The sequence below is a fragment of the Polypterus senegalus genome, chromosome 18 (assembly GCF_016835505.1).
Source record: "Polypterus senegalus isolate Bchr_013 chromosome 18, ASM1683550v1, whole genome shotgun sequence".
Lineage (NCBI taxonomy): Eukaryota > Metazoa > Chordata > Cladistia > Polypteriformes > Polypteridae > Polypterus > Polypterus senegalus.
This window is the reverse complement of record NC_053171.1, coordinates 35,419,589-35,431,731: the sequence shown is the minus strand read 5'-3', so window position 1 is coordinate 35,431,731 and position 12,143 is coordinate 35,419,589. Positions and strand designations below refer to the sequence as shown.

Here is a 12,143-nt window from a genome sequence, read left to right as displayed (position 1 = left end):
ATCCTAAAGATTTCTTTTGAAATGTTATTATTAATATTATTATATCTGCAAAATTTAAACAAAATACATTCCAGCAATTTCAGTAGACATTGGAGTAACAGCTGTTTTCTTTGTTACTCCATAACCTGTGTCACAGACGGCTGGGGTTCTTAACCGGCCGGGATGCCTAGAAGGACCAGAAGGTGGCATTAAAAGCTTCCAGGTCAGAAGGACACAACCGCCCTGGAGCAGGAGAGGACCACAGGAGAGGAGGAGAGACTTTCCAACTCGTTGGGACCCGTGGCCACCGCCAGGGGGCACCTTAAGCCTCCTAGAACCCGGGAGAACATTACTTCCGCCACACTTGGCAAGATGGCGGTGGAACCTGCCAGGGACGCCCGGAGTGTTTCCGGGGCAAAGGGCAGCACTTCCGCCACACCAGGAAGTGCTGCCGGAAGATCGTCACCAGCCACCTGGAGCACATCCGGGCGGGAATAAAAGGCGCCGCCTCCTGACAGTCGGGGAGCTAGAGTCGGGAGAGGGAGCAGGACGAAGCTCCCAGGAGGAGATTGGAGGCCAAGGACATTGAGTTATTGAAGAGAATTGTGGTTATTATTGCCGTGTGAGCATTGTGTGGTGTTTCAGGACTGTATTTATTATGTTTAATAAATGTGTGAATTTTATAAAGATGTGGTCTCCGACTGGTGGTGTCCGGGCAAGTCTCACACCTGAAATATCTGATGCACTTTCAGCGCTTTTAGCTTTTCATTGAATAACCCACTGGATGTCTAACTTGAACTGTACAGAAGAACATGTCCCCATGAACTCTTTGAGTTTATTTAGACTGAGTGTTTTACTTAATGATCCAAGCTGTACAAAAAGACCAACTCAACACATTTTGGCAACTTATGCAGTATTACTGTAGCAGTATCAACAAAACAAATGTTAACATGAAATTCTTCCTTTCTGCAATATAAGGTGGCTAAAATGTGATTTTCTCAGCTCCACAAGTAATGCCTATAAGGTGATGTAATGCCAGGGATGTCTGTTTTTTTCTGTATAGAGAGAGTGAGACCATGGAGGACTCAGGAGAATTTAAAAGGCCTCCTGAATGACAGAGGGCATTAGCCAACCCCAGGCTAGGTAGGCAGGGGTGAGGTTACCTCCTTCAAGAGGACATAGAGTAGGAGGGTTGCACTAAAAGGCGATGGGATACTTAGGGTTGTGGGGACGATGTGGCCACTAGAGGGACATGTGGCCATTAATGACCTATAAAACCATCTCATGAACTGAAGCAATTTGATTTTGAGTAGGAGGGTAAGGGACAAGGGTCCATCTTGCAGCAGATAAGTGCCAGAGAGAAGAGCAATGAAGAGCTGAAAGAAGTGAGAGGTTTGTAGCACTGTAAGGTCAGCAGAGCAACTTTACCTGCATAGGGGGGTCCACAGACACTGCAGTTTACTATTTTGTCTGGTATTTTGCATTCCTTTTAATTTATCACTCTCTTGTGTTTAATTCAATTTAATAAGTGCACACTTGACATTGATCTTGGTGTACTTGGTTCATTATGTTTAAGAGGCCTGCCGTAAATGTGTCCCCTCATTACAACACCAGTTTCCACAGCATTACATTTTCATGTGCCACAGATGAACCAAAAATGTCATGGCTCTGGAAGGTCTAGACATCCAAATCTGGAGGCACCATGAGACGACCCCATGAGCTAATGAACAGACACTTGAAATATCTCCATCTGATCAGTCTATCTTTACAGTATATGGTGCCCTTCATGGACATTGCAAAAAAGAACACACTTCACGTTAACAAGTTTAAATATTATATAAGCAGTACATGATAAATTGCAAAGAATGAAGACTACACAACTCATACTTTTGCGCAATATTTACTTGTGTCAGCTCAGATAGTCTAAACGGAAACAGGAAATATTGATTAACAGTCTGAACCACCAACTTAAAGTGTAATAAAAATGAAAAGTAAGGCGAATCGAAACAGACATCAGTGTACACAAGCAGTTAGTTCTGTGTTCAGTTTTGCCATCTCATTTGAAGTAAAAAAAGGCCAAGGTGTGAGTAACAGTGAGTATCATGCTCACCCAATGATTATGTTTATAGAATAAATACAGGAGGTCCTTGGGTTACAACGTTTCGAGTTTACAACACTCACTCCCATAAAAACCTAAAAAAATTGACACATGAGAAGGAATAAAGGTAAGGATTTTTTTACACTCATTCTTTCTGTTACTACAGTACAGTGTAAAATACAGTATATTTATGTCCTTTTCTTTTTTCTCAGGCTTAGATTTTGTGTTTGTATGTTCTAGATTATGATTTTGCAAATGTGTTAAGATTGGTAAGTGACTTAGGCTAGAGTGTGTTTCGACTTACACCAAAATTCGGGTTACATCACTGTTGTAAGAACGGAACTGTGTCGTAACCCGAGGACCCCCTGTACACACCTTACTTTAAAACAGATCTTTACAAAGTGGTCTAAATTAATTGCAAATATAAAAACATACAAGAACTGATCATGTAAGTTTTCATTCCCTTCAAGTCAGCAGCCATGACAGCCTTCAGTCTGTGTGTCCACATCTCTCTCTATCAGCTTTTCATATCTGGACACATTTCTTCTCATTGTTCTTTGTAAAACTGCTAATGCTCTGTCAGGTTGCATTAGAGATTGTGAGTGATCAGCCTTTTTCACGCCCAGCCATAACTTGTTTGAGATCTGAACCCTGAATCGGTCACTCCAGGACATTAACATGGTTATTTTTAAGCTATTCCCATGTAGCCTTTGCTGTAAGTTTGGGGATGTTGTCTTTCTGGAAAATAAACCTTCTTCCAAGGTGTGGGTTTCTTGCAGACTGCATCAAGTTTTCCTCCAGGATTTACCTGTGTTTTACTGCATTCGTTTTACCTTCTTCTCTCACAAGCCTTACAGGGGCTGCTGCAGAAAAGCATCTCCACAGCATGAAGATGGCACCACCATAAGTCATGTTGGCGTGCCATGTTTTTGATGTTTTGCAATGTTTGGCTTACATGAAACATGGTGTTTGATCAAATAGTGAAAAAGATCACTTTTGGAACCTTTTTGCAGATGACTTCAGAGTCTCCCACCTGCCTTCTGGTAAACTCCAGCTGAGATATCTTGTGTGTTGCACTCCACTCGGGTAACAGTTGTTGTCTGCAAAGTCACTCCGGTCTTAGCTACTGTAGCTTGTAACTCCTTCAGAGTTATCTGGGTGGCCTCCTTCGCTGCTCTTCTTTTTGCAAGAACACTCAGTTTTTCTGTGGTGGTCTGCTCATATTAAAGGGGGCAAATTCAATCAATTACTTTGTGTTTTGTATTTGTAATTAAATTAGACCACATTGCAGAGATCCGATTTCACTTTGTTGTTAAAGAGTCCTTGTCTGTTGGTCAGTGTCAAATGAGACAAAATAAATCCACTCAATGTTATATGATATGAAAATGTGAAATCTTCTAAGGGGGTGAATGCTATCTGTCTGTCTGTTCCAGGCCCAGACTATGGCTGTGACTGTAGCCTCCAGGGTGCCTTGGTCAGTAGACATTCATACAGAACATGACATTCAAAACACCATGGCTTTACTGTAGGCAAACTTAATGCTGTTTGGTAAATATTTTAATATGAGTTATACAGTAATTGTTAAGTGTTCATAATAAATAAGAGTTAATGCTTAACAATTTACTTTAGGGGATTCCATATGACCAAGGATCTGAAAGGATGGCACATAGACCACATTTTCTTAAAAAGATAAAAACGTGCATGAAGCAAAAGTTCATAAAAACAATAACTGTGTATAATGGCAAAAAAGCTGATTACCATCAGCATGTCTCCCTCACCTTTGGCAAGACTTATAATACTAGTGTCTATCAGAGCAATTTAAACAACAGGGTATGGGCAGACACTAACCCCTGGAGACAAAAACATGGTTAAGAGTTTGGAGTAAGCAATAAAGAACCAACAAATGAATGGACAAACAAACATATGAATGAAGAATGAATGCATGAAAACAGAGTCACCGTCTTTTCAACATACAGTAGATAGATAGATAGATAGATAGATAGATAGATAGATAGATAGATAGATAGATAGATAGATAGATAGATAGATAGATAGAATTTTATTTGTCCCCGTGGAAATCTGGCTTTTAACAGATGCTCTTTAAATAAGTGAATACATAATAGGTAGATAAGTAAATAAATAAATATGCACACACACTTTGGTCTGAACACACATATGCGTATAAAGCAAGAAAATTAAAAAGAAAAGGTCTGACTTGACTGACGGTCCCAGTCCGAGTGAGGCATTATACAGACGTATTGCTGTTGGTATAAAGAACCCCCATCGTGTTTCCTACCACACTGCTGAATAATTTGTTGCTAGAAAATCTTCAGTGTTAGTGTGTCAGAGTGAGGATGTGCAGCATTGTTCATAATGGCATTCAGTTTTGTTTTAATTCTCTCCTTTGCTAAGACCTCCAGGGGGTCCAGAGTGTGTCCTACACCTGAGCTTGCCCTTTTAATTAGTCTGTTACCAGCCTAACACATCACAGCTTAGAAAATCACACTGGCCATCACAGACTTATTGAAGAGGTGAAAGAGGTCTCTTCCCACATTAAAGGAACACAGTCTCCCATGGAAAAAAGAGTCTGCTCTACCCTTTCTTATATATAGTCACTCTGGGTTCTGAGACCAGTCCAACCTGTCATTAATGTGTAGCCCCACGTAATTGTAGGAGTGGACCATCACTACATCCACTCCTGGAGTAGTGACCAGATATTGAAGATCTTTGGTGCACTGAAAGTCAATAAGCAGTTCCTTGGTTTTGCTGATGTTAAGATGCAGACAGTTCTCTTTGCTCGAAGAAACAAACTTTTCCACCTGACTACTCTCCTCTCCTCTATCTCATCCTCTTTATCAATACACCCCATAAGTGCAGAATCATCTGAGAATTTCTGCAAATGACATGACCTGGTGTTATATTTGTAGTCAGAGGTAAATGATACGATATTAATATGATAAATAATTTCAGAGGCACATGGACAGGGTCTTGGCTCAACGATACTGATGAATGAAATGGCTGGTGAACAGGTACACAGTTACAGAATCTTCAGAGACCTCCTGTGCTTATAGCTACTGTGAGACTTGCCCGGACACCACCAGTCGGAAACCACATCTTTATAAAAGTACACGTTTTATCAATCCACAAATTACACAGTCCCTTACAACACACAGTGCTCCCAGCACCAATCACTCCTTTTTCGGGCTTTCTCTCACTGTCCGTGGCCGCCTTTCCTCTCCTTATGGGAGCTTTGTCCTGCTCCCACTCCCAACTCAAGCTTCCAGATTGTAGTGAGGCGGCCCCTTTTATTTCTACCCGGATGTGCTCCAGGTGCACTCCGGGCAGCCCTGGAAGGCTCTTCCTCCATCTTCCCAGGTGTGGTGAAAGTAAACGTTTCCCAGGTGTCATGAGGCTTGAGGCGCCCCCTAGCAGTGGCCACGGGTCCCAACAGGTTGGAACCTCCTTGCTCCTCTCCCGGGGTCCTCTCCTAACCCAGGACAGTTGCCCCCTCGTGACCTGGAAGATATAAATGCCACCTTCCGGTCCTTCCTGGCGTCCCAGCTGGGTAAGAACCCCAGGCATCTGTGACACTACCTAAACCTACCATCAGACAGAGTCCTGTTTTTTTTATACACCTGTAAATGCCTAAAGGTTGCTAAATAAAAATATGTTAATATTATACTGAAGAGCATAGAGTTATGAACATGGCTCACTGCTTGGAGTAAAAATAAAAAGAATCATAAAGATGAAATCTGTTTAATAGACTAATATTTGGAAAATAACTTGTGATTACTATAAACAAATCCTTAGACCAAGTCGTATTTATAGGCAGACTAGTGGATTTTCTCACAGATTTCAAACTTTTTTTTACTTCATACAGCACCTTGAATAGCAATCGCCATAACTTTGCAGAGAAAACTAAAAATATATACTACATATAAAGTAACACGTGGTACCGAAGATGGCAGAAATCAGTGACTAGGAAACAGAGACACTGGGTATTTCTGTTATCGTAAACTGCATATTTGACAGATATGTTTAGCCAAACTAAAATCAGGAGACATTCTGCATGTACATATACTATATATACAACTGGAGCAGGAATTGAGAGGACATATTCGTGGTTTAAAGTCCAATTCCCAAATCCCTATGGCTTGGCTACACTGTTTGTTGTCCAGTCATCAGGTTAGAAAATAGAACAATAAAGTCAATTTTATTGACATTAAAAGCAGAGTCAGCATTAGTAAGGTAGGCACCGAGAGTCAGCTATAAAACAAACAAATGGACATGATCTAAAATGGAATATTTGCTTTTTGCATTCACTATGAAGAAAGAGTAAACTGTTTAGAAGTTCAAAAACATCACAGCAGATCATTGAGAGGTGCTGTTAGTAAGTGTGGACTGTATAAAAAAAAATATTTGTAACTTATGTAATCAGAATTCAAATAACAATTTTGTTTAACACGTTTTTAGTGAAAGCTGAAACAAGGCCTGCTGATATTAAGGCAGAATGACTAAGGCACCGAACTCAAAGCACGAGCTGAAACCATCCTTCAGGCTGAAGTTCATTCCAGGAAGAGAAATAAGGAGAAAGTCAGAAAGTTTAGATGTTGGGTCTTAATCAGGTAAGCCCCTAGTCTTGACTGCTGAAGATTTATATTTCATGGAGTTTTCCTTTTGCAGATGTACATCCTTGTAAACTCCTGTTTAGCTGGCTCACTCGCTGCCTTATTAGCCTCCGGATCATATTTCCTGCATACAGTTTGTGTTGTAAAATTAAATTACAACATTACCAGTTCACTCCTTTTTAAATTATGTGACTGAATGTCACTTAACCTGCCAGCACACTCGAACTTGGCAGCTTGTATAGACTATATGATTTAGTAGTCATGGTTATGGACATAATTCATCCATTCTTTAAGCATACCGTGCCATTTTTCATGTGTGGGTGACGGGGTTAAGATTGCAGACAAGATAGGAAGAAACTCTAGAGAGGGTGCAAACCCTTCACAACACCCACTACCACAAACGCTGTGCCAACAATTAACCTAACATACACGGCTTTAGAATGTGGAGCCCCCAGGAGGAAAATCCCATACAGACCCCAAAGAGAACATGCAGACTTCACTACAATGACAAGATTCAAACCCATGCTTCTGGAGATGTTAGGTTTTTAGTTCAATACTCCATGCAACTCTCGAAAAAAATAATCTAATCTCACTATGGAGATAATTTCTTCATTAGTGCCATCTAAGTGGATTTACATAAACACCCCATGCCTCTTTTTCACAGCTCTGTAATTCAGGGTCTGAATCCTGATTGAGAAACTATCTCTACAAAGCTGTCCTTATGTTGACGTGGAGCTCCATCCCAGTTTAACTGGTCTCTTTCAGTGGATGACCTCCGGTGAATGTGGATGGATAGGATGATGTTTTCCCTTGTAGGAAGCCAATGCATATCTTGACAGACATTATTCCATCACAGAGTACATTTATGAGCACACACCCACACTAACATGCACGTCATTTGTAGCTTATCACAAATGGCTACCTTAAGAAAAACTGTTAATAAGAACGTGCCGATTCCACAAAGACAATGATGGGGCTCGGAAATAAAATGGCCCTTATAGCAGTGAGGCAGAAAAAGCAAACACTGTGTCTCCCTTATAAAAAACATGAAGAAATAAATGTAAATGTTAGAGAGGCTGCTGATCTGGTGCACTCTTAAAAATATGCGTTTTTTAATTGCACTTTAGGGCTCTTTACTTGGTTGTGGGGTTCTATTGTTTAACAAAGCACCACTGCATTCTGGGAGGAGTTATTTGCAGGTGAAGTTGATTGTTTGGAAAACTTCCTAATATGTAGAAAAAAACTGAAATCTGTCATGTTTTACAGGCAACCTAGTAGAACACTGACAGTAGTGACCAGCGTAAACCTGCACTTGGCCTGTGTCATTGTATGAAGCCAGAGACCTTTTTAAAATCCCGACCCTTTCTTATTTCACTAATCAGTTATCTGTATGGATCTTGTTATGGATCTTAATAAGTAAAGATTCCTTCTATGACCTTCATGTGGATGGGACTTTTAAGAACCAAAAATGATTCACCTATGGCATCGAAAAACCACACTGGCACCTTTACTCTCAAGAGTGTGAGGAGTGTGTGTGTGTGTTTGTTCTTTTAATTCCAGTGGCTTTTCTTTGTACTTGATTGTTACGATGGCTGTGCACCTAATATTCTTTCCACTGTCACCCAGAAAAGAAAGGAAGCGGTGCGTTGACATGTAGGTGATGTTTGGGATCATGGCATTTTTTCTCAAATACACCGCAAGTTTCTGTCAATGCACACACTTTTCATTAAGTACAGGGGACCACCTTTCTGAGCCTGCAGAGAAAACACACCCTATTCCTAAAGTTTTTAATTCATGCGCCCACACGCCACTGACATAGAAGATCCTGCTTAAGAAGGAAAATCGCACTTATAAAAGAGACACCCACTTCCCCACCGCTTTCCCTCTTCTCCCCAGGCCTTTCCCTTCGACCGTAATTTCTGTAATAATTAGTAAAAAAGACAGCGCAGCTCTGGATAGGCATTAAAGCGTGATGTCTCAGACTGCTGGAGTATGCGCTTCGTCAGAGTAGCTCTGGCGTTTCCTCCACCCCGGGGACGGTGCCAGCGGGCGTCTCGTTGTGACTAACCCCCAAACCCCCCCACCTCCTCCACCCCCCTCCTCCTCCTCCCTCCTTCTTCTCCCTCGGCTCTCCGCCTTACCTTCAGAGTCGACACAAGTTCGCACGGAGGTGCTATACAAGCGCAGCGGTGCTACTCTGGCCGAATGCTTCTTCATGATCCTATGTGTGGGATGCCGGACTCCTTGCGGCTGCTGTTCGGAGACTGGAAGGACTGCCGGATACTTTTCAGACTGGCCGTAGCTCGGGAGACCTGCTGCATCCCTGTATCTGAAGCTAACCCCCCACCCTCACTCTTGCTGGCTCTCTCCGCCTCCTGTCGCACTGCACTTTCCCGTTTACTGTTCGGGTCGGCTCTCTATCTGGGATGCTTGTCTCCCTCTCCCTGGATCGCGCACAGCTTCTGATGTCTCCCTGGGAAACTGACGCTGCAAGTTGAGTGTGCGGCGTATCTCCGCTTGCTCTTGCACGCACACACGCACACACACACACACGCACCCTCCTCTCCAAGTGGCGCTTTGCAGTTGTGTTGTCAATGAAATTCGGAGACTTTATCCGGCCCAGATAATGACGATGCTAACTGCCTAACTTCCTCCCCCGTTCCCTCCCCATCGTCTTCTGATGACCTAAACAGCTTCTGATACCGTTACTTGTCTTCGCTGCTGAAGCCGGACGGATTGCTGGGAAAGCAAGCTTGCGTGCCAAATTTAAGAAAAGTCCTTTAAAAATTCGACCATTTCTGCCACATTATTCCATTTTGAACTCTTTCTCTTCAATGGCACTGTCTCAGGTACTCTTTAGTGTTTGGGATCCACCTCTATCATTTTGAAAAGAGAAAAGTTAAGTCATTATACCCTTTAATCACCCAAGCGCCTATTTAAAACAACCAATTAAAGCTTAAATTTTCACCCAGCATTATTTTTCTAGTGACTGCAACCCCTCAGCATACACACACGCTTACGAGTAGTTTTTAAGATTCGCTTTGTCACCCATTTCTAAAAAAGCTTCTCTTGTGTTCTTGGTAGGAAGCAGTGTGCCCGATTAATACATGTGGGTATTCCTACACCTTTTATTGGCTAACTAAAAAGATTACAATATGCTAGCTTTTGAGCCAATTCGGGCCCCTTCTTCAGGCCTGAGTTACATCTTGCCTGAAGTAGGGGTCCAAGTTGCCTCGAAAGCTTGCATATTATAATCTTTTAGTTAGCCAATAAAAGGTGTCATTTTGCTCATTACATTCATAATGGCTAACATGGAACAACACCCCAGTATTACAGGAATTGCTACTCTGAATTTTATTGACCAAAAAAAGAAGATCTTGTTAGCTGAGAGTAATGCAACTGACTGATAGATACATACAGTACAAGTAAATAATCATGTCATGTCATTTTCTAACCCGCTTAATCCAGATGAGGGTCATGGGGCTGGAGTCCATCCCAGCCAGCGTAACACACCAAGGAAGGCACAAACCCCAGACAGGATGCCAGTCCATCGAAGGGCGACCACACATGGGCCAATTCAGCATCACTGATTCATTTAACAAACATGTTTATGGACAGCTGGGAGCAAATTGGGCACCCAGAGAAAATTCATGCAAACTCCACACTGGGAGGACCCAGGATGTGAACCCAGGTCTCCTTACTGCAAGGTAGTAGTGCTACCATTGTGCCACTGTAATAGCCCCATAGGTAAATAATAATAAGAAGAAGAATAGTTACATTTATGTAGAGCTTTACTAGCTACTCAAAGCACTTCATATAGATAGTAGGGTGCTACTTCAACCACCACCAATAGGCAGCATCCACCTGGACAATGCGATGGTAGCCATTCTTGCACCAGTATGCTCACCACACAACAGCTATTACCTGGTGAAGGGGTGAGAGAAATGGCTAATTAGAAACAAGAGGTGATTTGGATGCTTGCCGAATGGGTGAGGCCATAATGGGCAATTTAGTCAGGAGATTGGGATACACCCTGATCTTTTCTAAGGATGCCCAGGGGTCTTCAGGCACCTTGGTTTTACATCTCATCTGAAGGATGGCACAGGTTTTCGGCATCACTGCACTGGGGCATTGGGATCAGCACACAGACCACAGGGTAAGTGTCCCCTGCTGGCCTTACCAACACTTCTTCCAACAGCAACCCAAGCTGTCCTAGATGGTCTCCCATCCAAGTACTGGCCTGGCCTCAGGTGGATTACTTGTTCTGAAGTGCAGGTGAAATGGCTGCTTATTCTAAAGTATTTTCATGGGTGCTTTGTAAGTTGTACTGATACCAAACAAATCTACAAGGATTCACAAGAGTTTACTAGCTAGCAATAACTAACAGATAGATACACATACCAGTAACTAACTCCATCTTTGGCTTTGGTGTCTTGTAAGTCTTATTAAGGAAAAAATAAAGCTTTTCTCTTCCAGGCTTGTTAGGCAGCAATCACTTATTAACAGATCGAGTTAAACAGCTTCTACTGTAAAGTGTTATCCACGCGTACAACTCCAGAGCCTGGCCAAGCAGTCTGCTCTCATTTTAATACCAAGGGTCTCGGTCCTGGCTCCACTTTGAACTTTGTGAGATATTCACTGACACTGCTGTGCTGAATTCCAGTGCCTGCCATATGAGGGACTGTGCCGTATCAAGGCATGAAAGACTGTGTGGGCGGAGGGGTATGTGACAAGCCGCATCGCTCTGGCAGAAACCTACTTCAGCACTACTGTCTACAACAAAAACGGCAAGTGTGCTGCTGGATCAGTTGCTTTTCTGTCTGTGTGTGTGTGTGTGTGTGTGTGCATCTTAAGCTGATCTGGGAGATTTTACTGAGTGGATGAAATTCAGAGCTTCAATTGTATTTTATTAATAACAAACAGAAAAGAGTTGACTGGTTTTGTGATCTTATTGTTTACTCAGCCCCAAAACTGAGCAGTTGTGTTTTTATATTTCATAATGAAATATAAATGTTTATTGAATACTGTGAGGGCAATGTCGGAAGGACAGCGGGAGACAGCTTCTTTAGGGCACTGAATGTTAGATGGCAGTGAATCCAGGCTTTGATCCCCACATGGGTGCCCACAGGGCATGCTGGGTATTGTAGTCCTGGGGGACAGCCCTGTTTGGTGTCATGGGGGCCGCCAGGAGGAACCCTGGGACTTGTGAGTCCCTACTGCAACTTCACCCACAAGTACTTCAGGGCTGCAGCTTCACGTCACCTGGAGCACTCCTGGCTGCTAGTTAAAAGGAGCTGTTTGGCTCACATTGACAAGTTGGGAGGAGGAGGAGGAGGACAACGCTTGTGTGGAGAAGTGGAGGAGGCAGTGACCAGTGACAGAAATGAAGAAAAGGGTTGTGCTGTACTGCGCTTTATTGTATTTGTGGCTGGGGTGGC

At 42.6% G+C, this 12,143-nt stretch overlaps 1 protein-coding gene across 3 annotated transcripts in view; it reads right to left on the bottom strand.

The window, feature by feature from the left end:
• The window catches only part of slc35f4 (solute carrier family 35 member F4), a 135,275-nt gene that overhangs the window by 58,212 nt on the left and 64,920 nt on the right, over positions 1 to 12,143 (bottom strand). Inside the window, exon 1 of one of the 3 annotated variants that reach the window (XM_039741721.1) lies at positions 8,847 to 9,246. The exons of the other annotated variants lie outside the window; for them this stretch is intronic. Within the exon in view, the coding sequence (XP_039597655.1) occupies positions 8,847 to 8,922 (76 nt within the window). The 5' untranslated portion in view covers positions 8,923 to 9,246. Of the gene's footprint in view, positions 1 to 8,846; positions 9,247 to 12,143 lie in introns of those variants that run through there. 3 annotated transcript variants of the gene reach the window in all.